The 27,922-nt window shown below is 37.1% G+C and overlaps 5 protein-coding genes across 9 annotated transcripts in view; 3 read left to right on the top strand and 2 right to left on the bottom strand.

Annotated features, from left to right (window-relative positions):
• The window catches only part of LOC144635377 (transcriptional protein SWT1-like), a 29,145-nt gene extending 16,857 nt beyond the window's left edge, over window positions 1-12,288 (top strand). For 3 of the 4 annotated variants that reach the window (XM_078494495.1, XM_078494503.1, XM_078494488.1), the window contains 16 exons: window positions 3,727-3,780; window positions 4,274-4,378; window positions 5,509-5,596; window positions 5,934-6,022; window positions 6,158-6,227; window positions 6,342-6,394; window positions 6,604-6,698; window positions 6,958-7,020; window positions 7,284-7,372; window positions 7,691-7,772; window positions 8,232-8,427; window positions 8,930-9,069; window positions 9,666-9,812; window positions 10,304-10,391; window positions 11,224-11,291; window positions 12,087-12,288. In XM_078494495.1, the coding sequence (XP_078350621.1) occupies window positions 3,727-3,780; window positions 4,274-4,378; window positions 5,509-5,596; window positions 5,934-6,022; window positions 6,158-6,227; window positions 6,342-6,394; window positions 6,604-6,698; window positions 6,958-7,020; window positions 7,284-7,372; window positions 7,691-7,772; window positions 8,232-8,427; window positions 8,930-9,069; window positions 9,666-9,812; window positions 10,304-10,391; window positions 11,224-11,291; window positions 12,087-12,177 (1,518 nt within the window). In that variant the 3' untranslated portion in view covers window positions 12,178-12,288. Of the gene's footprint in view, window positions 1-3,726; window positions 3,781-4,273; window positions 4,379-5,508; window positions 5,597-5,933; window positions 6,023-6,157; window positions 6,228-6,341; window positions 6,395-6,603; window positions 6,699-6,957; window positions 7,021-7,283; window positions 7,373-7,690; window positions 7,773-8,231; window positions 8,428-8,929; window positions 9,070-9,665; window positions 9,813-10,303; window positions 10,709-11,223; window positions 11,292-12,086 lie in introns of those variants that run through there. The other variant, XM_078494509.1, reaches the window with a different exon arrangement.
• Window positions 1-27,922, bottom strand: part of LOC144635549 (uncharacterized) — a 184,253-nt gene that overhangs the window by 137,924 nt on the left and 18,407 nt on the right. The gene's annotated exons all lie outside the window — the stretch shown is intronic.
• Window positions 16,737-18,187, top strand: LOC144647661 (melanocyte-stimulating hormone receptor-like). Its single transcript, XM_078507397.1, has one exon. It carries the CDS (start codon window positions 16,737-16,739, stop codon window positions 17,658-17,660), a length of 924 nt encoding a protein of 307 aa, XP_078363523.1. The 3' UTR covers window positions 17,661-18,187.
• On the bottom strand, window positions 18,441-23,763 carry LOC144635431 (TLC domain-containing protein 2-like). The gene is made up of 4 exons (XM_078494542.1): window positions 23,405-23,763; window positions 23,203-23,285; window positions 21,493-21,572; window positions 18,441-21,092 (listed from the first exon to the last, which is right to left on the bottom strand). Exons 1-4 carry the CDS (start codon window positions 23,617-23,619, stop codon window positions 20,721-20,723), a joined length of 750 nt encoding a protein of 249 aa, XP_078350668.1. The 5' UTR covers window positions 23,620-23,763; the 3' UTR covers window positions 18,441-20,720.
• On the top strand, window positions 24,361-27,870 carry LOC144635404 (techylectin-5B-like). Of its 2 annotated transcripts, none has more exons than XM_078494517.1 (4): window positions 24,361-25,937; window positions 26,134-26,298; window positions 26,817-27,197; window positions 27,517-27,870. In XM_078494517.1, exons 1-4 carry the CDS (start codon window positions 25,667-25,669, stop codon window positions 27,774-27,776), a joined length of 1,077 nt encoding a protein of 358 aa, XP_078350643.1. In that variant the 5' UTR covers window positions 24,361-25,666; the 3' UTR covers window positions 27,777-27,870. The 2 variants fall into 2 exon arrangements, with proteins under 2 accessions (XP_078350643.1, XP_078350650.1); XM_078494524.1 differs by having other exon boundaries at window positions 24,367-25,020.

Raw genomic sequence — 27,922 nt, forward strand, 5'->3', positions numbered from 1 at the left:
TCTCGAGTACCAATAATTAACTGTTCAATTAAACGTTCTTCCATCTCGGTTTCACTGAAACGGCATTTCTGAGCTTGTAGCTTGCACCTAGCCATGAATGAATCGACAGACTCGTCCTTGGTTTGTCTGAAGCCTTGCAATTGGAAACGAGCAATTCGAAAATTCGACTTGGGCTCCAGATACTTTGTAAACTTGTCGAAAATCGTATCAGTTTTCGCTTTTTCTTCATCGCTCAATTCGAAGGAGTTGAAGACTTTAAGGCCTTCTTCGCCGATCCAAAGTAGAACATATGTGGCCTTCTCTTTCTCTGCTTTCTTGTTCAACGGCCCGTCAAAAATGAGCTGACAGTACTGTTTGAAAGTTTTAAACGCGGTTGGCAAGTCGGTGTCATTCCAATCCATATGGGGCGGCTTAATTCCAGATAACTCGCCCATACTTGTAAAGTGAAGTGATGACTCGTCTTGTAAACCAGCTGCACGCTACGAACAGTAGATGTCAAAATCCATGTCCATCGGGTTTATTCAATGTTCTGCCTGTCCAAAACAATGCTGGCTGTGGTTGTCCTTGTCACCGCTGCCACCATGTAATGATATTCGGTGACTACTTAAAAGATGAGACGGATTCAACAAGGATTACTAAACACAACTTTACTCGTACAGTAATCCAAGATGGAAGCAAACTGTCTGACATGCGCAGAGACCATGCGGTCCATAAGTAGCTAGTGAACTGGTGACTAGCCATATCATGACAATTGTTTCGTTCATAGACTCTCCAACTTACATGTTATCGAAACATTTGGCGCAGATCCTGAGTCCTCTGATGGGCAACACAGATTTCACGGTCAAGAACAGTGTGGAATTTTGTGAACAGATGAAAAATGTCTCACTCAAAGAAGATGAAGAGCTGGTGTCGTTTGACGTTGTTTCTTTATTTACATCCATTCCGGTGGAACTCGCCATTCAAGTTGCTAAAGATTTGCTTTCCAATGATGTCACCTTGCAGGATAGATCCACCATACCTGTTAATGACATTGTCGATCTGTTGGATTTTTGTTTGTCGACAACAAACTTCAAGTACAACAACAATCACTACCAACAGATCTTCGGAACCGCCATGGGCTCTCCAGTGTCAGCTGTTATGGCAAATCTGGTCATGGAGGACCTTGAAAAACGAGCACTATCCACCTCCCTTTCCCAACCGTGTTTTTGGAAACGATATGTAGATGATGTATGTGCCGCTGTTAAATCCAACCTGGTGCTAACCTTACAGAATCATTTGAACAGTATCGAGCCATCTATCCAATTTACGGTTGAAAGAGAAACAGAACGGAAAATATCCTTTCTTGACGTCACTGTCTGTCGACAAGACGATGGCCAACTCTCCACTAAAGTCTATCGCAAACCGACACACACAGAAAGATATCTCTCGTTTGACTCCCACCATCCGGCTGCTCACAAAAGGGCTGTGGTCAAGTCTTTGACTGATCGTGCAAAAACTATTCCATCTTCTGTTGATCAACAGTCAAAGGAAATGCAACATGTGACCGCGGCACTCAGGGCGAATGGCTACCCTAAGCGCTTTGTGATTGATGTAAGCAAACCGAAACGACCTTCTCAACAAACGCCTGCAACTGCACCGGATGACAAAAAAGGTTTCTGCATTCTGCCGTACATCAAGGGTACTACGGAACCAATCAAGCGAATTTTAAGCAATTATAATATCAAAGTCGCTTTAAAACCACACCAAACCATCGGCAATTTGTTTCCAAAACCGAAAGATCCATTGCCAAAAGACCAGACTCGTGGCGCAATTTATTCAATTCCCTGCCAAGTTTGTGACAAAAGCTACATCGGAGAAACGAGACGAAAATTTTCCACCCGACTCAAAGAGCATCAAAAAGCAGTTGAAAACAAACACTCACACAAGTCAGCTTTAGCGGAACATTGTTTTCATTCTGGCCACACCATCTCGTGGGAATCGTCAAAGATCTTACGTACAAGCACAAATTGGCGCAAAAGACGTATTCTGGAGGCTTGGGAAATTAACACTTGCAATAATCCGCTAAACCGCGATGACGGCATGCATTTACCGCACGAATTTCTAAATTTAGCCTTTAGGGACAAACATTAGCTCTCGATTTGCATATTATATAAGAACGTGCTTTTTGTATTCACTTATCACTTTCCCCTGATGAAGGCTTTAGTTTAAGCCGAAACGTTGGGACATTGTAGATATTTTACGAACATTTTACTACAAAAATTTTTAACCAGAGTAACGTTTTTATTTCTTAAGTGGTAAAATCTGTTATAAAAAATGTAAATTTGGACGTTTGAGAAATTGTAAATCCACTTCGATTATTAATATAAAAAAGCTGGAATCACAGAATTGACTAGTCCCCACGTTCAATACCAACGCACCTCATGTTACTCCAATGCGACAAATATCTTCCCTCCCCTTCTAGGATGGTCGGCGTGCATATAAATGACACCCCTTTTAAAGGTGCAAATTCTTGTCATGAATGTCACACGTGCTCATTTCGTATTCATAATGTTATAAACAAAACTGCTCGTTCGCTTCTCCAGAGAACAGTTGCAGAGTAGCTTACAGTCCCAACGCCAATTCTCTAAATTACAGCATGACACAGCAGCAAAAGTCGATGCAAAAATTTTTGTAGTGCCCTGAAGTTTACGTGACAGGAGTTTGAGAGAAAACTGCGGTATAATTTTCGAAAATAAATGCAGAACGCAACCTTGGAGGTCCGCGAGGATTTTCGATCATTTTATAATGTTTACAGAGACCTACAGAACTAGCGAATACTTTTTAACGGTTAGCTCGATCGACAATCGGTTAGGCACTTCTATTTAGCAAGTATTGGGGAGGCTTTTCGCAAAATATTGGGTTTGTAGATTATTTCGTGAAGAAGCGGCAAGTGTATAAAATTACAGTAAATTTTCAGCGTTTTATTTAGATGAGTTTAATATTTCCCAGTATTTCTTCATTTCTACTCCAACGATTTTCTTGAAACTTGGCTGTCTCATGTGTTAAGTGAATATTAACTTATTCCAGAAATTTAGCAAAAATATATCGGCCAAATTTTTTTTGGGATTCAATTTTGTTCAAAACCATGGGTCCAGTTAAACGCCAATAGCATTTAAAATATATTTCTCCATTGCAATCAAACTTTATCATGTTATTGCTAAATGATACATGAAAGTTTTCCCAAAGTTTCAAAGCCATCGCGTTAAAGCCGAAAAAGTTCTGACGCAAAGTATGTCACTGACGAATACGCCCGGAATAACTACGGAGCCACCTTAATTTTCGCGATTTGGCCAAAAATGCATAATTAACATAAAAAATACAATAGGAAACTTTTTAAATTAATTTTTACGGGTCTTTAATTTCGCGATTTTTTGAAAATCGCGAAAATTAAGTCCTGCGAAAATTAGTAACAATAAGGTACATGTAGTTAAGTGTACATGTATATTGTGTCTGTATGTGTACGCAGATTGTTAACATTACGTTCGCATGTAAATATGTACTACAGCATAGGTTTGATTTATTTTGCTTCAAAGCACAACAGGTTACAAACATGCATAAACATGTGTATGCACAGATCTTGAGGGCTCTCTCTTTTTTGTTTCTTTACATTCTGAGATAATTCAATTTTTTATTACAATCATTGCACATGTTATTCTAATTTAACATACATGTATCCTTTATGTCCAGAGTGACTCCTGGAGAATAAAGAGAGGAAAGCTTGTAAGCACAGCTACAAAAAAGGTTTGAATATAAAGTATAATTGTTAAAAACTAGCCATGGTATATTGCAATTTCTGAGTTTTGATTGGCTTACAGGTGATGGTATATGAGCTCATATACCATGGGCAATAATTATGGTAGATGTATGCAAGAATTGCCAGGGAGCTCAAATAATGCAATTTCTTTGGGTGTTTTTACAATGTAATAAAACAATAATTATTATTCCACTCGTAATTGATGAATATGAGATAGTTATAGCCAACTCTGTGCTACCTGCCTTATTGGTTAATCCTCATATATCCAAGGCACATTCGTGTAATAATTGTTACTGTAAATGCAACTTTGTTACTGTTGATCTACACTACAGACTGTGAATAACACATACAATGTGCATCTACTTGCCAGTAAAGTTCTTGATCCCTTGCTCAATTTCTACACATGAACATACTGTATGCTAGCTGGAATAATAATAATAAGACAATTCTACAGGACATTATTTATTTTGTTTGTGTTAGAATGGCAAGTTTGGTGTTGATACCCTTGCAAGGCAGGCTGTGAGATTTCTTCATCTTTGTTTTGAGAGCAACCATCCACGGGTCAGAGGGCAGACGGTATCTGAGGTCAGTAGGATTATTTAACTATACTGGTTGTCATAAACTCTGCACTCTAGTATCAAAACACACCATGATACCTTTATCCTTTTCTTTGAGGATGGAAATTTATTGCTAATCAGAAATAAATCAAATGTTGTTTACAGAAAAACTCTTGTGCCTAGATATCTATAGGTTAAACTTGAAAGTTAATGAGAGCACAAGTTAATAAGAAATTAATATATTTTGAACTTAGAATACATTGAACAGTCGACTTCCAATAATTCGAACCCTCGCTAACTCGAACCAAAATTGATTTCCCCTTGATTTCCGTCATACATTCACTGTAGTATTACCCTGACTCTGTTACTCGAACCCTCAATAACTCGAACCTCTCGCCAACCAATTTTCGTTTTCCTTCAGGTCATTTTCTATATAATTTTACCCTTGATAACTCGAATCATGTCTGTCAATACGTGACAAGTCAAAACAAACAGTGTACTGTAGTCAAAAACACTAAATTTATTTGGAAATAAATGCGCACACAGGTCAGAGCCCCTTAAAACACAAACCATTGACGTGCTAAAGACGTTTAGTTTGTTGGAGGTGGAGGTTGATACTGATTCTTTCCAATCCAACCTTAGAAAACTTTCAAAGATAATGGATATTGATAGATTAGTTGAGAAGTATCGTGGCGTATTAAAGTAAATCGCATGAACTCTGTAGCAGTAGACCGACATTGCTCTCTTTGTAGTACCTGTACTTATCCTGCTGCTTTGCTTTTTTTTGTTTCACATTACGTTAGTTTATGTAGAAATACTGTAATTTAGAAATGTAATGTTCCATTTTCACTTGACTTCTCAACACTGTAATTAAATTTGATTAACATGTACACTGCATTGATAGAAAAACAGTTAACACTGTTTTTTCTTTTTTCTGGTCATTTGTAACTTCTGATAACTCAAACCTTTTTCAATTTCCCTTGAAAGTTTGAGTTATCAGGAGCCAACTGTACAAATGCCAGTGTAAGACAAATGTTTTTTTCTCATAATGCATCCCTTCTCTAATAATAATCCCTTACAATTTTGCCTTTACATTTACAGTGTATGTATACATGTAGATTTGTTAATTTTCTTCTTTTCTTTTAATTTTTCGTTCAGGCGCGGGAAATGATGGATAACTGTTCAATAGAAGATCCTAACAATGATGACAAAATACTCCAGTGCTGCTTGTTATTCCAAAGAAAGGGTACTAACCTGTATTCTGCATTATTATTTGTAACATAACTCAGTACTGTCAATTTTGATTTTTAACTTCGCATAAATATTATCCACTTTAAACAGTTCAAAACAAATACATTATTGATTAGCAATTTTCTACATTTTCACATAATAATCTGCATTTTTATTAAATCAGTCAGTGTTCCTTTTAAAACTAAACTAAACTGTGTGCTATGATGTACGTGTGATGACATTGTGTAATAAATGATCAACAACAATTTACATTGGTTTATTTGTCTGCATGACTGTTGTTATTCTCAGTACGTAACCTACATGTATGTCTTATCTGAATTTTCTATAAACAGCACAAAATGGACATTCAGTATTATTTTCAAATGATCAAAACCTGTGCAGCAAAGCCATCATTAATGGAGTGAAAGCTTTTAATCATCAGGTACATTGTCTTTTTTTGTGGCAATTTTGTGTCTTGTTTGTTGTTATTGGTGTTTTTTGTTTACCAAACATTAATTTTAGCAGTTATGTTTTGGGTAAAATTACATGTACATGTATAACTCTTTGTGTTGTTTAGAGTCTTGTTGTGGGTTTGAAAGAGCTGTTTCAGAGCAGTGCTGTGGTGTTAAAGCAAGATCACTTTAAAGGTTAGTTTTTGTGTTGATGGTCTTAAATGGATTGTTGAAGTAAAGAGCAACTTAAGACCCTTATAAGAACTTTTGTTGTAATTTAACATACATGTACCTTTTTAATGTTTCCAGACTATTACAAAGAACTTAAACTCCAAGAAACTTTGGCAGAAAGGAGAGCTAAGGTACACTGTACAACATCTTGTTGTATATAATTATTTCCTTGAAGTGTTAGAAGACCTTGATTGTATCTTACATAAAGTGCTTGTTAACATGTACAATGTAGTTTAATATACCTATTAGGTCCATGTTATTATTAACAAAGTATAGTGTCCCAATTAATTAGAGACAACTTCTTAATTAGTTTTGTTGATGATTCTGTTTTGATGAGCAGGCTGATGACCTTGCATGTGAGCTGCAGTGTATCATGAGAGAAGGCCTGGCTGTGGTGGTGGAAACAGAAATGAGAGCGGCATATGACGATCTTTGGTATGTCACATGATGAGATTGTGTTATAATATAAAGCAGCCATTGGGGTATATGTAGATGAACATGTAGTTACAGCATGTACAGCTCTATTAGAATCTTGGCTCTTTAATTCTATTTATTCCCTGGTTATAAATATTGATTTATCATGATACCACTACTTTTGTCGCCTTAAGCCCTAGACAAGCTTTCTGAGAGATCTTGCAACATTGCAGGTTTTCTTGTTAACTATTCTAATTGGTATTTAAATTGCATTTTCTAGGGACAAGATAGTGTTTATAAAACCACCATGGACTTTAGCTGATCTTCTTCAGTTGTTAGACAAGTAAGTTAAGCTGTGTGATAATATTACATTTTTAGTAAATGGTTTGAACCAAGGAGTATCAGTAGTTTGTGTTGTGTGATTGTCCAGGTGAGAGCAGTAGTCACCATCAACAGCTGACAATAATGCTTACCATGCATGCATACATACATACATGTGCTCTTGTTGTGCAAAGCAGAACAAGAAAAATAATTTAGAAGTACTTGCAACTTATAATAATATCCATACATGCTCGGTTAGTACACTTATATGTGAACCTTTTCTAGACATTGGATAGCTGTCTTTGGTCAAGTGTTCAAAAGGAATACCAAAACCACTGTGGAAGATCTTCGCAAGCAAATCAGCAAGGGTGGAGGTACTGTAATTGCAATAAGAGTAATGGTCGGTTGCTCTTTCCTGGTTTGACTAGTTCATACAGACCAAATAGAGTTGACACGAGTTTTAGTGCAGTTAAATACACTGAAAAAATAAGCAGTAAACATGTGTGGACAGTTTGCAAATTTGTCACATTTTTGTCACCCCTGTGGGGCATGAAAAAATTGTTCAAGGTGGATGTATTACTTAACATCCTAACTTGTTAATGTTCTGACTCCCCCCAGGACAATCTGTTAAAATCTACAGTAATACTAAACAAAGTTACTAAACAATGCAATGAATATTTTTCTTGTTTTAGGCTCTCCTGGTTGTTTGGTTAATGCTTCTACATTGTTGGGTCTCGCCCACACTCTGTTTGACGCTATAGCTGCAAGATCAAGGTAAACTACAAGACATGAGTTCCTCATTCTTAGTGGTGTTTTTAGGTCTTGGAGAATTCACTGGTCTGTGCATATCTTTGGTTACTGAATGACATAAACACATAATAACTGAACATTGGTGAGTGTTAAGCCAAAAAAAGGAAACATTCAGATACCCTGCATGAGTGAAACAACAGGAAGAGAACTTGCTTGATACTTAGCAATGGAACCGAGAGAAGGACCTGTAAGCATAAGGATCTTTTTTTTTACACTGTATACTGGGCACAGCTTTGGAACATACCTCTTAAGGGGGTTTAGGGAGGTCTTGATACCAATGACCATTCCTCCTGGCTCTTAAGGACTTTTTCTGATAACTTCATTTATTGCAAACAAAATTGCAAAAAGAAATAAAATGTAAAATAAACCAAAGGATTATTGAGTCAAACTGATTGTTCTTGTTTCTTGGCTTTTCTGTTTTAGTTATAATGGAGCCATCACCAAGTGTGTGACAGCAATTATCGTCTTGGAAAGAAAATGCAACGAGTATCAAAATGATGCTGCTGCTAGATCCCAGTCCCCTGTGGTAATGGGTCCTCCTCCTCGCCATGTCCGTGCTCTCCATGGGCCTGGGAACGGCAATTCTTCACGGTCTTCTTCTAATGAAACTGAACAAGAGGTTGGTCACACTTTTCAATGCACTGTCAAAAAAAAAGAAATTCAAGCTCTCGATAAAATGTTAGCCTATTCCAGACACATAAACAAACTTACGTTTGAAAATCCTGTTCAATTAGTATTTGCTTACAAGTAGTGGTAAATTGATTCTAATCCTCAGAGCCCAGGATTAAAGGTGAATCAGATCAAAAGTGTGAATCAGAACACTTGAGCTTAGTGTACGTTGAAAGTTTTGTGTGCGCGTAGTTGAGCTCGAGCGTTCCGATTCACACTGATAAAGGCGTTTCCTCTAAACGTTTGTTTTAATACAACTTTGCACTTCATGAACGCTATCGAACAATTATTGTAACTATTGAGTGCTACGCATCAAAAACTCTTTTTTGTGAAACACAAAACAACCCAATGGACAGAACCTGAAATAAAATCCTGCAACCTGTGCTAACTGCTGGTTGAGGACTGACGGTATGAACGTGGTTCACTGTTGCTGCTTGTTATTGTCTTTGCAGAACTCGTCAGGGAAATTTGAAGAAGGTTCAGAAGAAAGCAGTAGTGTTCATGAGATAAACACAGCTCAAGCGGACAGTAATCCGCATGCGTTAGTCCTGACCACTTTTGAGACAATATGGAATGCAGTCAACCAGTTCAGGTTTGTAGTATATAATAAAGGTGGTAAATTGTTGGCTCGGTAAATAATGAAGATGAAATGTTCAACATGACACGAGCGAGGGACAAAGATAAAATCTGAGTCCCAGACGGGAATCGAAGCCATGGTCTCACAGAATACAGTTCAGGTTGTTATGAAAGTCAATACGTTGCCTCTGCTAAGGTCGAAGTTTAACATTATGTAATGGTACAACGAATTTAACAGTTCAAATTTTATTAAAATAGACCTGCTTCTTTCGTAGATGTTAAAGAACTAGTAATTGTTCGAAGGAAGGAAATACCTATTTTGTAAAGGGTACAGAAACGCTTTCCTCTATGGGGCACAGCCTTTAATCGTTCAAGTAAACTTTGTTTTGTGAACTGACAACTGAACTCTCTCAAATGTTCGTGTGCATTTAACATTGAAGCAATTAATGGTTAACTATCACAGCGAGGTGAATTCAAAGTATTTGAATCCTAATTTCTGTTGTTGCACCGTTTCTCACCGTTTTTATCTTATGGATCAGTTCTTTGATAGAATACTTGTTTGTTTTTCCTGCCGATTTCTCTGACTTCATTCCTTTTTCTCATTAATTCTAGTGCCCAGATCTTCAGTGGTGTTGGTTTTCCTCATCCAGTGCCACTGAACCTTCTTGAAGACCTGGCTAAGCCAACAAGAGAAGAAGCTATACAGTTTCTTGGCCGGCTCTGTTCATGTTTAGCGTTTGTAGTTACTGCCATACAAAGGTAATCATTGCAGTCAAAGCTTTAAGTGCAAACTCTCCAGACTGGTTCCTACAGATTCCTTTTAATGTTAGTGTTGAGAAATTAGAGGTTCATAAACATGATGTAGGTAGGATGTTGGAGGTTCATCAAGACGATGTAGGAGGGAATTTGTCGGCTGCACGCGGGCTAAAAGACACCCAACTTTGGTATTGTCTCTTATTGTCTGTAAGACTAAAAAGAGCAATGTCGCGATATTTCAAGTTATTTTAATGATTACTTTCAAATCGAGGAAAACCTCAAAATAACAGTTGTCTCACATAGAAATACAACAAAGGAGTAATAAAAACGCAAAAATAAACAAGGATGGTTTCGAATGACAAAGATTAAAACGGATTACGATCGACAAACTTGAAAACATTTGCCAATTATTTTTCAAAGATGTGTTGTCCGTGACGCAGCTACTTAAAAAGAAATTTCTTACTTTGTCTTCTGCTTGCCTTGTTTGTTTTAAGTGTTCTTCAAGAACCAAAGGGAAGTGAAACAGGAAATTATCAATTGTTTGAAACTCTGTTACAAGCAATTACTCACTTTTACGAGCAGGTAAGTGCTACTCCGTTAGATCTACTGTACAACAACATTTTTTTTTTCATTCGTTTTCCTCTGTTTAAACCCCTTACTGTCGGTTAAACATGAACATAGTAAAGAGAAACAAAATAAACTGAGCCATATTTAAGATGGTTTCCGCCCAATACTCGAGCAATACAGGCAACAATAAAGTTACCAAAGAGACCTCATAGCATACATGGTAACAATTTAAGTACAGCTAAAAAAAAATACCAAAGCGTTATCACTCAAGCTGACCCCGCGCGAGAAAAATGGATTTGAAATTTTCTTTATCAAGTTTATAAAACAGACGTTTCACGCCAGTTCAAAACAAAATGGAGTGCGTTTTGAACATTTTTACGAGGTTTGACTTTAGTTTTCTCGAGAATGCTTTAGAATTTAATTACGGGGTCACCAAGACAAATGAATTTCAGTAAGATCTTTTAAATAAAACACAAAATTTTGCCGTGCTATGAGCATATTTTTGGTACTTTATTTTTGCACTCATTGCTCGAACTTTTAGCGGAATCCATCTTAACATCTAGCAGCTCACCAAGCTAAGGATTTGCATAGCTGTAGATGATAGTGAATGTGTCCTATTCTAGTTTTCAAGTGTAGAGTTCGACGCTCTGTTTCTCTTGGTTACTATAATAAGTCGGCAATGGATTTGAGAAAATTCCTGCTTGTCTCTCTCCTACTAAACATTTTTGCAGTACACGGCGTGTCTTCCAAATCGTTCTAGGGGCATGTGGTTAAAGCCGCTCCTTTCTAAGGAAAAATTTCAACCATGTTATCAGTTAGTGTATTTGTAACATTGGTTCCTTTGTAGATGTTATCCATGACCACAAACGTCACCGTAGCTGATCTGTTTAGATTTGCCAGGGATCCGAACGCAAGGTACGTTTTCCAAATTTACATTTCACTTACTTAGCAGGCACATTGAATCATTCTCCTCCCCTGGTGGAGAATAATGTCGAGAGAACGTTTAAGTACAGCGTTGTAATCTCCCGTTGATGTTATTTTGTTGGTTTTAACGGTGCTACGGTGCTGTAATAGTGGAATCAATTGTGAGCTCGCCAGCGTTACTGGTGCCGACGTTATTTGATTGTTTTTGTTGTTGTTATATATTGTCGTTGTTGTTCAGTGTTGTAGCTTGCTTCTTGTTGCTGTTGTTGTCTTTTTTTTTTTTTTTTTTTTCTTAAATCGCTTCCCTTGTATGGAGTGCCCCGGAGTTCTCAATTTAGGAGGCAGCGTGGCCGAGTGGTTAGAGCGTCGGACTTGTAATCCGGAGGTCGCGGGTTCAAGTCCCGTTCTGACCACTAGCTGGTGTTGTTCTCGGTAGTCCCGAGTTCAACTCCTCGGTGCGTTTGTAAATAGCCATCTGGTCTGCCTCCTGCTAGTTGGGATTTTTAACCATCTTATGTTCATTTACAATATTTGTTTCACATTGATCCAGAAAAACCCTATTGCGGGAGTGGTCAATTAAGTATATTATTATATTATTATTAATTTGAAAAGCTTTATAAACGACATACTCGGAAATCACCGCGCTTTCCTCGCTTTTAGCGATCTTGACCACCTTCAACTGCATTCAAGTGTAGATTTGTACTAAGTTCCAACTATAACACAATCATTATACACTAGAACGTTTTAGAATCTTTATTTATTTAGCTCATTTTATTTTATTTTTAGGATGGGCCTTATACAGGGGTGCTCACAGTTAGACCGTGCCTTAGCCACCCTACAGCAGTGTTCCACCTGGGTGGTATCGTCTGAACAGTAGAGATTCCTCCATGTCACGTTCTGTAGAACATTTTTGTTTACTGATGGGGACAGCTTCTGTTTGCAGTGTGGAATGGAAACCGGGATAACGAGAAGATAGCCGGAAATTAGTCCTGTGGGGATAAAAATCTCAGAGACGTTGGTTAACTTGACTGAGTGAAAAGTGACTGATTACATTGTAACGTCTTCACATATTTATCCGTGTTTAGGTGTCAACCAATTGAACAGATTTGTTGTTTTCTTCGCTTATCACACTAGTAATACGCTAAGAATAGCGATGCAGCGGCAATTCTACCACCCTGGTTTATTTTTCGACACACTTCCTGTTTATTTATGTTCGTGATAAAGTTTTTTATTTATTTTCTTGTTATTTTTTTTGGTGTGTGTCGTTTCATGGGTGGTATATTTTCCTAGATGAACTAACTCCATCTTGTCAGGGAAAAACTATAGACTTGTCTAAAGTAGTAATATTTTTGTAAAAAAAAACAGAACTGCGGTTTATTGTTCATACCAATGCTCTGAGTTTCCTCGTTCAAAGTACTCAGATATCCAGTAATTATTTCATTTGTAATATACTGGTGACTTTATTTTTGTAGAAAAAAATAGTTTTATGATATAATTATATTAAAAACTTTTCTAGCGTTATGTTTAATGAAATTAAGGAAGAAATTATGATATTTAAAAGAAATATATTGATTACATATGAAAGTTTGCTCATTAAAGCTGCAAGTTGTCAGTAGAAGTGTTGTGCCTGATCTTAATATGTGCAAGACTGGGAAAGAATATTGATAATGTTTTGACTATATAGTTTTCCAGACCCGCTTGGAAAAATAATGGCATTACAGGGACGGCGGAGCCGGGGGCTGTTTTTTCGGCACTTTTTCCGAAAAAAATAAAGACTTTTTAAGAGAAGAGTCTCTTAAGCCCCCCCACTTAAAATCACTAGTCAGCCCCCCTCCCCCCCACCCCCACCTGGAAAACTGCTCCGCCTTCCCTGCGCAAGCGAGTTTAACTTTTGATAGTAACCTGGAATTTTGTTCAAAGTAAAATATCTCTAGTGTGTCAGCTTGCCGAATTTGGCTTGTTCGGTTAATAATAATAAAATATTTATATAGCGCCAATATCCTAAAAGTTCAAAAGCGCTTTACAGAAGTAACGTTAAAAATATTAAAAACACTAGTAAAAAAATAAATATAGAAATATTTTGTATCTTTTCTGTTTCTTGACCCAAGAAACAGAAAAGATGACTTGAAGACAGTTGAATTTTTGTACAGAAAGTTGTACACAAACCCTGCATGTCAAAACTATTAACAAGGCTTTAGTCCTGCTTCAGACGCTTCATAAAAATGCATTTGTTCAAACCAAACGCTTCCACACGACTGTTTAGTTACACGCGCGGGTACGGCGAGAACGAGCCGGCGGGGAGAAGTCGGGGGCTAAAGCGCGAAGAAAGTGCTCACCGGCTAGCGGCTCGCCTCGCGTTTTCTCCACTCATGTGTGATGTGTCGGGTAACACTGAACGATTAACAGTGTAAACTGTTACAGCGTATACCTTATTATAGGAAATTAACGCTTGTGTTAATTAAGGTATTTGAAATTAACGCGACTTAAATTAACGCGAATTGTAGGGAAAATTACTTCCCAATAAAGGAAATTAACACGAAAGAGGGGGTAATATTTCAAAATGAAGAAAATTAACGCGACGTACACAACAGGAACAAGTTTAGTTCAACACTTGTAGGTGTGTTATCTTAAACGAAAACAATGTTCGTGGTACTTTTCCCACTTTGAAAGTTCTTCACAGTATCAATGATAGTGGCAGATAAAATTATGCTTTTTCCTTGGAGTCAAGAATATCTGGACTGTGACGAAATATTGGAGCCAAAAAAATGGAAATTAACGTCATGGAAATTAACGCTCCACTTAATTAATGGCGCGGAAATTAACGTTAACAAAAATTAACGCGACTTAAATTAACGCGAAAGTTTGAAATTCGCGTTAATTTCATGACGCGTTAATTTCCTATAATAAGGTAATCAGTTTTTCAATGATGACTTCCCTTTTTTTCGATAAAATTTGGCGATACCAGCAATAGAGATAGCTTTTTTACACCCACTCTCAGTTTTGTTTTCAGTATACATGAAGCTCCACGGGTTAAATACAGAAAAAAACACGTAATGCAAATTAATGTTTCCATAAGTAAGCAATGTTTTACACAACCAACGTACTCTGCTTAAAGCAACAACAAATCAATATAGAAAGCTAGTTTCGAAAAAAACTAGTGTCAAAAACTACATATGTTCTTGTGTCGTGCATAGTAAGAATAATGCCTTTAACAACTCGGAACTCTGACAAATCAAAAATAATTAATGATGTTCTCGGCTTTGAAAAATATATCTTGTTGTATTTTTTTATCTTCGCTTTTACCTTTGTCTTAGGTAGAAAAGAAGAATCAAACGCTTGGAAGTCAAATTTCCCGCAACCTCCTCGGCTTCTGGCGCTATAGATGCGCGCGTACTATTTCACGTGCGTTAAACGAACTATCATCCTACATAAAAAAAGAAACGCGCTGTAAATTCACCGTTAGTGTGCGGACAAGGTCTGAAGCATATTGAGTATTGAACCTACACAAACAGGGAATTATTACGATTTCGCAAAAGAAAACTTGTCTATGCTTTTGAATTTCATACATATTTTATTTAAAATTGAGTTTTGAACACTCAACTGTATATCACGATAAAAATAATTAGCGAATTACGAAAGAACTTAATACTTTTTGAAAACAAATTACTTCTCTGGATCTAAATGACAAAACTATAGCTTCATTGCAACCATATTTTTAATTTAAAATATTATAATTTAAAAATTCAAGCAAACGAGATTAAATTTAAAAACTGTTTAGCCCAACAACATTTCAAAAACCCATATCGCAATCCGTTTCAATGTTCGTCACTTTTGGCCATCCGTACCTTCTTTTGTATTTGCTGTGTCATTGAAATGTTCCTTCACTGTTTTAAGTGGTTATTTTTATATTTCGACGAATTTGATGCTCTTTTCCCATGCCTAAATTCGGCTAAAATCCGTGACACAGTCCCTTTAAGTTAAGGTAGGTTTGGCTGCCTTTATTAACTTTAACAAAATATTCCTCGTAACAAACGGATGCTTAAGCCCTTGATAGTCAGCAAAGTCGGAATGTACGGTGGTATAATTATAATGTAGCATTTTCTCCGTGAAGCTTGGTCGAGAAAAATCACCTTTTTTATTCTTCTTTGACTAGTAGAGCTGCTAGTTTCTCGTTAAAATATAAAGTAACTATTTCGTTGCCTTAACAACGGACCAGTAAAACAGCCGGATATGAATTTTAAAAAAATAATGATTGAAGATAAAAAAATAAAACAGGAAACAACTACCTTAAAGTATATAAGAAACTGGTTTTTGGAAATTTTTAATATTTCGAACTTGTTTAAGACATATTTCACGAACTCAACAACGTGACTGAATTTTTCAAAAAAAAAAAACTGCGGTCGGATAAGAAGAAATAAGAAATCAAATTTTCCGTGCAAAAGAACATCCGTTAGTTTCGTCCTGTTTTCTCAGCGCAATTTTGTCAGGATTAAGGGGATCCGCTGAAAATCAATAAATTGTTGTATTTTTATTAATTTTTTTGCGAACCTTCTTTAGTAAGAGCGTTGAACGGCGAGATTGGCCAAAACTAAGAACATGCTAAGAACATACCCACTCTGTGATTTAGTAAAGGACGTCGTTTCTTTGTCTATTTATTTTGGAATAAGCTGTAAATACACGTTAAGCACAAATAAATGTAACAATTTCGTGCAAATACTTATAAACGCAAAGTTTAAACGAACCCCAAAACAAAGCAAGAATCAGCAGTTAAGTTCTTTTGTAATTTGTTATAGCTTTGTGAATTTTCCTATTAGCGAAATAGCTTCTAATGGTGATTTTCGAATGTTACCTTTCTGTTTACATTTATTTAATACACGATTAGATTCAAATTGCATCCATCGATATGACAAAGCAAGTGATATAACTCGGAAACCTCACCTCTTTAAACTGTGTGCATCAATCGTAGAAACTCATGTTTTACTGACATGAGAAACGGCAGCAGTTACAACTTATATTTTTTAATTGCGCCATATTTCCCCATTGTCGTGCCATTAATTTTAATAGACAACAAAATAATAAAACATTTCTAGAACTCATTAGCTGGAGAGATAAGTGTCGTGGTCGCTCTCCTTTGAAAAAGGACCTTGTAATCTGTGGTCATTAGAACAAATTGCGAATTATGATGAAAAATCATAAAATTATAGCCTTTTGTGATCCATTTGCGTCTACTGACACAAGAGCCGCGCATTTAAGGTATCCAAAGACCAATATCTTACACATCTATAAAGTGGCTAAGCACTTGATCTTTCTGCGTTCTATAAATGAAGGGGAAGATCTATCAGTAAAGCTACATAAGTCCCTGGAACAGTCTTGTGACGACCATAAAAGCTAAAAAATATATCTGAAGAAGGAGACCCAAGTTTCACCAGCACAGAGATGAATCTTACTAACTCCTCAACTACCTCTGCTGCCGCAAATTGCCGTGTAACGGAAGACGCTTACTTCTTAGAAAATGCTGCAGTTACGCTGCTGTCCATCACGCTCAACTTGGCCACATCTCCTTTGATCATTTTGATGAACGCCTTGGTGATAACAGCCATAACAACACGACGCAGACTACAGACCATGTACAACATCTTGCTAGCCAATCTAGCAGCAACAGATTTGTTGGTGGGTCTGGTTACACAGCCAGTATTTCTCTCGCAAGAAATCCTCCTCTTATCCGGTGCATCACTGATTGAATATTGTAATCTTTATAGCAAAACAATCTGGGTTTTAATGGTTCCATGTAGCGCCTCTTTGCTTAAATTAGCTTTACTGAGCGCTGAACGTTATCTTGCTATGAAATATTCACTAAGGTATCACAGTATTGTGACCACGCCTCGTCTAACTATAGCTGTAGTATGTAGCTGGGTTATTTCTGTCGTTCCTCTTATTTTGAGGTCAAATATCGTGACTGTTTCACTGGCTAAAGTGTTCTTTTTTGTAGCAGTTATTTTAAGCATTGTTGTAATTGTGTACTGTCATACAGCAGTGTATTTTATTTCTCGTCGTCACATGAATCAAATCAAAGCAGAACAGATGACGCATGAAGCCAAAGTAGATTTCTTAGAGGAAAGGAAAGCCTTGAAAACTACTAGTATTATTATTGGGTTTGTGTTTATGTCTTATGTGCCAGGAATATTGTACGCTGGGCTCAAATATGTTCTCCCTTTGTTTAATCTCGCAAGGCAAACAATTTACCTTCCCTTTGCTACTACTTGCCTTTTGATTAACTCTTTCTTTAATCCCATCATTTACTGTTGGAGAAACAAAGGTTTAAGGAAAGCAATGTCAGAGCTGCTCTCATGTTCACGGTAAAATGAAAGAGGAACTTTTCACGTTGGATGAAGACGATGCAGGAGACCAGCTGGCCTACAGAACTGAGAATCAATGAAAGGCGTATCCACTGTGAAACTGAACAATAAGTCATTTGCTTGAGCACTTTAATAATTAACAGCAATGTAAGAGTCAGAGCAGTTATTCATTCAATAAAGGTTGTATTTCCGACTGTTGCTGAGCGTATTGTGTTAATTCCCGTGTATTTTTTTTAAAATTGCACTGTGTGCGTAAAATGTGTACACAGATATAACAAACCCTCTCAATATACAAAAGATAACGGGCGAGTGGGGACTGGGAAAATACTAGACGTCAAGCATCAACCCAGGCCCCACTCCACAAAATTAAAACTCGTTCAGATTTAGCACAGGATGAAATTAGTAAGATTGTTAATTGTGAAACCATTGATGTCTAAGTAAAAGATTTTTTGGCAGTTTGAAAGTTAAAAGAAAAGAAGAAATATAAGATTTACAAAGCAAAATTTTGCCATATAAATTTTCAAAAACAGCCATAAAAAGGTAATGTTTTGAAATGAATGGTCATAAAGTCACCATGCTCATAAAATAATAATAATAATAATAATAATAATAATAATAATAATAATAATAATAATAATAAAAATAACGAAACTTTAAACAGGATGGCCCTTCAGTACATGAGTACTGTTATCAAAGGGGTCCTGTAAAAAGAAAAATATATAACAATATAAAAAGTTAAAAAGTTAAAAAACTTATTAATTTATGCTTATGTGTGTATCCGAAATGGAGGTTCATTTACATTCATCAATTCCTTATAATTATTAACAACCAGACAAGTTCTGTTTCTGTGATCATGTCTTCTTGGGTTCTTTTATTTTTTCAAGGATTGAGAAGTTTTACAAGGTTTAATATTTTCACAATTTATTAGTCAATAAGCTACATGATACCGAGTGTCAACCCTGCATGATAAAATAGAATTGCCTGAACCAATTTCCAATCAACTACATTTTATTTTATCCTGCTTCCATTCAACATAATTGAATCCAAAAATTATTTTGAATAACAACAAATTAGATCTTTCCAACAAAACTTGGACATTTCCAGCAAACAGTTTAATTTTTTAATGATCAAATTCAATTGAATGTGAAAAGGGTAAAGAAATGAAGCAAATGAGTTGTGGGAAAAAACTGGTGCAAACAATTTAACAAAAATAGTCTAAACTAGGTATAAACGGTGACACATTGCTTGAGTTAATCGGATTTATACTTAGAAGATTCGCTGCCAAAACACAGTACCATACACATTTGCATGCACTGTCTAATCCTTAAGGCCTCTACTTATATATTATTTGCTCAATTATTTTTTCTAACTTCTTTTTGGAAGTTTTAAAACTGTGATAATTTGGATGAGTCATAATTTTTTCTATACAATCTCTAATTATATTCCATTTATGAGTAACCAGTTTACATTTACATACATACAAATTACTTGCTCAAACATAAACAAGGTTATTATATATACTGTTTCACTATTTCCCGCTCAACTGTTATTGTGTGGACAATATTATTCACAATTATTTTTGATGAGCATGAGAAGTACATTAAATATGACTGTATTTACTATAAGTTGCTAAAAGGACCATAGGCAGCTTCCTCCATAATGGATGCCATCGAAATTTATAAATAGTGTATGGCAAAGCAAAATTTTTTTGCATTGGTGTAAATACTAGTTATGCAACGCTTCCGAGTGGTATACTATGGAATATCCCACGAGTCACTTGTATTTTCTCGGTATACACACGAGCCTTTAGGCGAGTGTGTATACGAAGAAAATACAAGTGACGAGTGGGATATCCCATAGTATAGCATGAGAAAGTGTTGTGTAACTATTTTATACCATGCCATAGAAAATACGCTTACTAAATTTCATCGAGAATAAGATTGCAGCGCACGATGGGAAGGTTGGGTTGAATACCGTCAAATATACAACGGCTTTCCTGTATTCTGATTGGCTGTATTTTCTACGGCATGGTATAAGTTGTGTTACTTGAAGTCTGTTTAATTGGCCTTAGCAGTTTCACAGTGATCTCTTCCGTTTAGACATGCTCCACGACAAGATATAATACCAAAACTACCATATGTAACAAAAACAAAGGTGTGGCTGACTTAAGGGTCCTTGAGTTTTCTGCAACATGGTTATAAATCTATTTCTCTTACTCACAATATTCAAACTTAATACAGTACTGTTGAATCCCAATAATTTGAACCTTCGTCAAGGGGAAATCATGAAAGAAAGGTTTAAGTTGTCGAGGACTATGAGTTATCAAGGGTAAAATAAGTAAAAAAGTAACCTTAAGAGAAATCGAGAAAGGTTTAAGGTTTGGAGTAATCAGGATTCAACTGTACAATTAGGAATTATGACCTTCATTTAGCATGGATTGTACAGAATAATAATAATAATAACAACAACAACAACAATAATAATAATAATAATAATTATAATAATAATAACAATTATAATTATAATAATAAATACAACACGCCAAGCAATTTGGCCACTGACTGGTCAAGTTTGGTCGCAAGTGAAAAATTTTAGTCGTAAATTAAGCAAACACTTTCAATCCTTCTTCTCAGTTTTAGTCACCAGACTGGCAACTTCACAACCAATTTAGTCGCCAGCTCCAAAATTGTAGTCGCCATGGCGACTAAAATGGCCTTAAAGGGACATGGTCAGCATACAGCTGCGCTGACCTGGACACTAGTTTTCACATTTTGAAAAAAGTCCACCTTAACCCGAAATCAAAAATACGCGTAGAGAACCTTCAGAAATCTGCTTCAATCTTCTCAGTGTTTTTTTTTCTAAATTTTCCCATTTAGTGAAACACTGAGAAGATTGAAGCAGATTTCTAAAGGTTTGTTTTGAAAACTTGAAAACTAGTGTCCAGGTCAGCGCCCTTTAACTTGGAGGGTTGAAATATAATAATTTTCATGTGAAATCTACACACTGTATGTATCTTAGGCCCAAGTATTGTGCTTATGATGCAACAGCTAACCCACAAAATAATTTACTCATCTCTTTGTTTAGTCTGCTCACGTTTAAAATCAGATCGCCATAATTGCATGAATACTCCTATATTGAGCACAGTCACAATCGCCATGCCAACAGCTGACAACAGGAAATGCCAATATGGTAGGACATTGCGATGTTGTATAACGTAATTTGACATCCAGGCACCAGTAAGGAATCGAAAGTTGACAAATGTTATTAATAGCAGTATTCCATTAACCTGGTATAACAAAGATGTTTTGCTCACACCATGAAGGTTCAATAATTGTCTAAAATGCAAGAAAACACTGTTGACTTCCATCAGAAGAGAACACACACCAAATGCTATGTATGTCTTGTTAAAGATCGCAAGACAGAAGGCACTGCACACCTGCAAACATAACAGAAATCTATAAGTAAAAAGTAGACAAACAAACACTTTGCCTAAAGTTTAATAGAAATCATAAAGTTGAGGAAGTATGAAAATGTTCATGCACTGGTGTTTAAGTACATTTGTATACTCCAATCTACCAAATGGTAAATAAAATAAATAAATAAATGGGAATTTTCAGTGGCATGGTTCATCTGCACTTGCATTTAACTCTAGTATTTGTTATGCTCCCCTCTCTGAATGCAATGCTAGTTTGTTGCATGTTAATTTCTCTCCCCCTCTCTCTCCCTCCCTCTCTTCACTTCCTACCTCCCTCCCCTTACCTCACTCCCCCTCTCCCTGCCACACCCACCTCTCTCCCACATGTGATCCCAGCCATGCGTGCTACAAACTTACTTACCACAACATGGTGAAGGAGAAGAGATAAGGACCTCCTAGCATCATGAGCAAGCATATCAAAGAAGTCATGAAGAAAATAACCTGTAATTGAAGTAGTTTTCATGTTAATCACTAGTGTCTACAAGTCAGAGAAAAGTCAACAAGGTACACACAAATGTCTTCTCCCCCCCCCCCCCTTCCCCTTCACCTATAAGCAGGGGTACGTGCCAAACTGAGTGTTGTTTTACAGTCAACTCTCTCTAAAACGGCTCCAACTGTCCGTTTTAGAGAGGTGTCCATCTTATACAAGTTTAGTTACAGTAAAATGGCTGAAAAATGGCAGAGGTAAGACCAACACCAGGTGTCTGTCTTATAGAGGTGTCCTTTAAGAAAGAGTTGACTATATAAATTTTAAGCTGAAAGAAATTTATGCATATTATCCTGTACTCAATCTTACAAAATATCATCTCATTTTAGCTAACTCGTCCTACAACCTTGTTCGCTAAGTACCAGGCGATATTTTGCACAATTTTCTTTTTTTCGCAGGATAACTGCGTGGCAAACGCCTGAAATCAACTGCCAGATGGAATAATTATAGAACAATTGCAACACTTCAGGCCTTTTGCAATGCTGTGCATAGCTAAATTTAATACTATGCGATTAATTTTTCATTTTGTATATTTTACACAGTTTTTTTTTCTCGGCATATTAGCATAAGTTTGCTAGGGGCCTAGTCAGCCCTGTCAGCTCCGAGGTAAAATAATATTTTTTGATTGATTGATTGACTGAGTCCACTAACTGATATCGATATCTCTGATATGGGAAATGGCCATGTATTGGTGTATTGGAGTTACTGTCGATTGCATCTACCTGTGAACGCACGCGCTGAAAACATGTTTTCAAATGACGTCAAACGTCAGCGTTTAGGTGTCAAACTGTGAAGTTTAGCCCACCGAAACGCGAACTTTTGCACTCAAAATACTCACCATAAACACTGAGTACGGCGAAACTTTACACTAGAAATGATTCAAGTGAACCTGTGTATGCATATCGACACAGATCAGCATCAGTTTCTCAGAAGAAGTTTCTATATCTAATCTTTCCGCCATTTCGAAACCGGAATGTGTTGAATTTTCGGCGCGAAAGTTGCCGTTACGAACTGCTAAACTTCAAAGTTTGACACCTGAAGCGCTGACGTTTGACATCATTTGAAAACATGTTTTCAGCGCGTGGGTTCACAGGTAGATGCAATCGACAGTAAGAGCGGGCAGAAATTAATCCAATTATCTATATAGTGCATTGACCCCTAAACTATTAAATAACAACACTTCTGGGCAAAAATGGTCCTGACATTCAAGATCTAAAAAGATTTTTCCCCATCCCACAAGGAACGCACTCTACAAAAATTATTGTTAAGCTTCTTTTCCTAAATCTAAGCTTGTTCTAATTTCTCTTCCCTTGATTCATTTCGGGAAAGGATCAATTGGCTATACGGGTAAATATATTTAATTGCTAACAAAACAAGTATTAAACGTTTCCGAAATTTTCAAATAGGAAAATGAACAAGAGCAAGACTGAATTTATGCTCTCCAAATGTATTAAAACGATTAGCTAGGTTAATCGCAATATTTCAATATTTGATTTGTGACTCGCAAGGTCGTTCATTTGATATAATCCGTAAGAGTAAGTTGTGTACAGATCAAAGTACTGCTAGATCTTCATAAACACATACCAGTAGACATTGCTACAAGCACAAAAGCTGTTCGGCTCCACGCAGTTAGCATATCTGTCAACATTGCTGGTTCGTCAAAAAAGCTGTAAATAGAAAAATCAAAGAATCAATCGCTCGATCGTGTAAGTACAGTACATGATCAAATATATAACGATAACCTAGTTAAACCTACGCCAGGTCAAATAATGTTACCAAGTCTCACCTGTAAACTGACAGAACAGCAGATATACAAGAGTGGATAAATGAAACAGATATATTTCTGAACAGCCAGGTTTTTCTCGGAGTGGTCGTTGCGAGTGATGAAGGAGTCGGTGCATAATTCTCCAGGAAGAAGTGTAGCACTCGAAAAACGACAAAAAATCCCAGTATTTCGTAGGAACCATCAGGTAAATGAAAAACGTCTAGCATTTTATACATTTTTTCACACAAGAGTGCGAAGAAAAAGGAGAATCTCGAATAAAACCAGCTGACTAAATCGTGCGGTTATGCAACACCTTCTCGTCGTTGCCTTCTGTGAGTGGCTGAGTGCGTGACTAGTTTTGCGCGCTCAATGCCGTGACGTCACGCTTTACCGTTCTATTGGTCGAAAATTTATGGCGTGATCAAACCGGATGGACCCGGGATTTAACAGACCAAACCAGGAAGAATAATCGGTTAAAAACACGGAAAATAGAGAGTTACAAAATCCATTTACTAAACAAATGTTTCAAATTGTTGTCCAAGTCCAAAAATACGAACACGCGGCGCGCGACTCCATTCATTCACGTGTATGATTATGTAACGATGATTATGTAATGAACCCTCTGTAAACTTATATTATATAAACTAGAGACAGAGCAGATGTAGAATGTAGTTCCCCGTGGTTCCCTGGGTGAAAAAGCGTGTTTCACGCGTTCGGCTAGTTGGAGAACAGCGCGAGAAACGGGATAAGCGCCAAGAACGGCTAGGGTGTTAGAGGCTTTTCTCCCGCAGTAAGAACGTACGCAGTCAGAGATTCAGATTATGACTGAAAATTTTCGGTCACTAAACAGTCAGAAATTACTTCAATCTCCGGCGACCGCCAGGTGACAAAGGGAAGACAAACGAGCAACTCATCCCCCGGCAATACCAGACGGCGTTTGGATAATCAGCTAATATATTACATAAAAACCTGAAAGGTCAGTTGGCCTTTGATATCATGATACAAAACTGTATTTGCATGGAATCTCCAGTCAACCACACTTTTCGGAAGTCTTTGGGCTTTTAGGGCGTGGGCTAGGAGGTCCAGAGACTGATTTTTGTCAGGCATCTACCCTTAATCAATGTTGCATCATGGGGCCAAGTCCGCAGCCAGCATAGCCCTTGAGTTACTTACTGTGATAGCTAACAGTTGTTTTCGCGTCGTAATTACGGACATGAGATCCCTCCCTTTTGCGCCGGCACTAAAAGTCTCGAATAAAAATGTTGGAAAAGTGTTGTAAGCAGTCGTTTAAAACTAAGTTCCGCGACCTTTAGAGCAAAAACGTTGGGTAAAATACCCGAATCGCGGGGGAAAAAAAAGGACAGCTCATGACACGACGTAAATTAAATAAATTGCTATGCAAATTCAGACTGTGCATCAATTGACCGCCAACAATTCAATCAATTCAAAATCAAGCAGATTTATTTTGTTTATATTTCATTTGTATTTTGTGGGTACTTCGAAGGCTCTACGAACATCCTCAGTTGTGGAATGAGTACTCGCACGCATTGTAGAGCAAACTAGAGCCCGTAATGTTGGAAACCGTGGAAATGTCAGTGTTGTCAAGCATCGCGGGGTGAAATACGGCTATCGACACGGTGCGGAATATCAAGTAGGACTACCGGGTTTTATTAACTGACTACGTACAATACTGCATACTTAAACTATATGTTACAACACGCACATTTGATTAGGGCTAAAAAATTAAAAAAAAAATTAACATATATTTACAGTAATATCTAGCTTCTTGCTACTTTCATTGATGAAACAAATCGTAGTTAATTATTTAGTAAATAAACTGATCCCGTTTACTATTTGTCTAATAGTCAGCATGGGCAGACTCCGGTCATAGCAGAAGCAATTATTCATGCATCCACAAACTGAAATGAGAGAATGTTTTTTTCAACTTCCAACCTTTGGATACGACAGTCAAACGCCTAAATTATTAGACTAATTACAGATTTATTATTGTGATTTTTTTTTTCTATGCTTTTGACTGTGCCTTGGTCATCTCAAAAGCATTTAAATATTCTTCTATAAATCACAAGACAGTGGCTTGTGACGTTCCGTGGCAATCTGGCGATATTTGATTGGTGTAATCATGTAAACACCCTCCAGGAAAAATCTTGTTTGAAAGGTCAACTAAAGTACACATCACATAAACAGTATTTACAGCCTTTTGCAGACATTCCTTGTTTGCTTTTGATAGCCTTCTATAGAAAACATTACAATCTTCAATCCGCGATGAAATATTTCCTTCATGCTCTGCTGCTGGGTTATTTCCTAGCGGTGCTCGCAAGCACAAATCTGGCGACGAAGCCTGTGAAAACTAAAAACGGTACGACCAAAGCTTCCCCGTGTAATGTCAACAATAACAATTATAACAGCTTCTTCGCCGGACCGAATTGCAAGAAGATTGAAAATATGTTTTCCGAGGTGAAACAACAGCTGGCCGAACTGAGACAAGAAATGACGGAAATGAAAGAAAACTTTACTGGCGGTCCGAGTGGAAAAGGTTTGTGACAAAACTTTTTTAAGACTCCAGCGATTTCGAATCAGTGCGAGACTGGTGTTTAAGAATGCCATACCTGGCTATAAAATGACGCTCACGGCTAAACTGATCTAAAATTCAGGAGATCTGCCAAAGCGCATCAATGTACTTTAACATCATTCTTACTCGACTGAAAATGAGTTTTTTATTTTATTTAAAGCTTACAACAGTACAATGGAAGCTTCCCGGTGTAATGCCAGCAACTACAACAGTTTCTTGACCGGACAGAACCACACCAAGGAAATCAAAAATATGTTTTCTGAAGTAAAACAACAACTGGCCGAGCTTAAAGACGAAATCAGGGAAAACGGCCGGTGTGGAAAAGGTTTGTAGCAAAACTTCAGTGAAAATTTGAACCGTCTCACTGTACAGAAATGTCGTTTTATCCCTATACGAGATGATGTACCGAAAATTTGAAAATTCTGGAAAAGTACACTATTATAAAGTGTTGTTTCATTTCATCAAAATAACACAAAAATACTCCTTTAAAATAGTATCTTTTGATATGTTAGCAAGACTATGAGTACTCTCGCATTGCATGCCTACGTGTACCTGGTCGTAGTTCTACCATGTGGCTTATGTGCAGTACTGCTCGATGTAAAATGGCGACTGTTGTTTAAAAATCGGTTGTTTTGAGTTTATTCTTCGCCTCCTTGTTCTCCGCCTCAAGTGAAAATTTATTTCTTGAAACTGAGCTGTTTTTAAACACTTTACGGAGAAGCCGAAGACATATCACTTTTTTGTTAAGACATATCATGCGAGAAGGAACAAAAACTTCGGAAATTATGGAGAAGTTAATTTTATTGTACAATTTGCAGCTCACATTTTATGTACTATTTGCAGTTCACAAGAACTGTGCCAAAGCTTACGAGTCGGCCTGCAGGATCAGTGGAGTGTACAAAATCAATCCTGATGGTTTGGGAGAATTTGAAGTCTTCTGTGATCAGAAAACAGCGGGTGGAGGATGGACGGTGTTTCAGAAGAGATTTGACGGCTCTGTAGATTTCTTCCGAGCTTGGGATGACTACAAACGAGGCTTCGGCAATCTGACGGGCGAGTTTTGGCTCGGACTCGACAAGATTCACCGCTTGACTGTGAGCAGCAGTAACAAGCTTCGCGTTGACTTGGAAGACGTACCTAGCAAAACAGTATTTGCAGAGTACAGTTCATTTTCGGTGGCAAATGAGGCTGCAAAATACAAGCTCAGTTTGGGGAGTTATTCAGGTGAGATTAAGGTTGATTTAATTAGTTTAGTTAATTGTGCCTATTAAATAAACGACAAATACAAAAACCTTTCTATGATGATAGATGGAATTCCCTATTATACAGTAAGTAAGCAAGCAGGTAAGTAAGTAAGTAAGTAAGCAAGCAAGTCAGTCAGTCAGTCAGTCAGTCAGTACGTAAGTAAGTGCATTTATAGTTTGTAATTAACTCCTCCCCCTTACCTACCTCTCTTATCGTGTAATTGGGTCGCCTGGCCCCTAATATGGATAGATTCCCACTGCACCAAAGTGTTTCAAGTACGTTTCTTTTCCTCGCCTAGGCAATGCTGGGGATTCTCTTTCCGGGCATCGCGGCTGGGCATTCAGCACCAAAGATCGCGATAATGACGGCTGGTCAAGCGGCAACTGTGCCTCGGCTAGTAAAGGCGGATGGTGGTACAGAGCATGTCATGATTCAAATCTCAATGGTTTGTATCTGCCCGGACAAATCAGTTATGCTGGAATGTCGTGGCAGTACTGGAAAAATTCCAAGTACTCTCTCAAGAGGTCCGAGATGAAGATTCGTCCAAAGGACTTCTAAATTCATGTCTCTTAATTAATTTTTGGGAACTTCATTATATTGCAGTAAAAATATAATCAAAGAGAAATAAGTAAGTGAGTTTCTGCTTAAGTTTGTCCTGGAACTGACTTTTAGTTGAAAAATCTAGGAAATTTATACAAGTAATC

This window comes from Oculina patagonica, chromosome 1 (assembly GCF_052425735.1).
Source record: "Oculina patagonica isolate OP01 chromosome 1, crgOcupat, whole genome shotgun sequence".
Classification (NCBI taxonomy): domain Eukaryota; kingdom Metazoa; phylum Cnidaria; class Anthozoa; order Scleractinia; family Oculinidae; genus Oculina; species Oculina patagonica.

Coding starts and splice junctions, on each gene's coding strand:
- LOC144635431 (XM_078494542.1), bottom strand. CDS start 23,619: ATGTATAAAATGCTAGACGTTTTTCATTTACCTGATGGTTCCTACGAA. Junction 21,573..23,202: donor GCTTGTAGCAATGTCTACTG/GTATGTGTTTAT, acceptor CTTCAATTACAG/GTTATTTTCTTCATGACTTC. Junction 21,093..21,492: donor TTCTCCTTCACCATGTTGTG/GTAAGTAAGTTT, acceptor TTATGTTTGCAG/GTGTGCAGTGCCTTCTGTCT.
- LOC144635404 (XM_078494517.1), top strand. CDS start 25,667: ATGAAATATTTCCTTCATGCTCTGCTGCTGGGTTATTTCCTAGCGGTG. Junction 25,938..26,133: donor TGGCGGTCCGAGTGGAAAAG/GTTTGTGACAAA, acceptor TTTTATTTAAAG/CTTACAACAGTACAATGGAA. Junction 27,198..27,516: donor CAGTTTGGGGAGTTATTCAG/GTGAGATTAAGG, acceptor TTCCTCGCCTAG/GCAATGCTGGGGATTCTCTT.
- LOC144647661 (XM_078507397.1), top strand. CDS start 16,737: ATGAATCTTACTAACTCCTCAACTACCTCTGCTGCCGCAAATTGCCGT.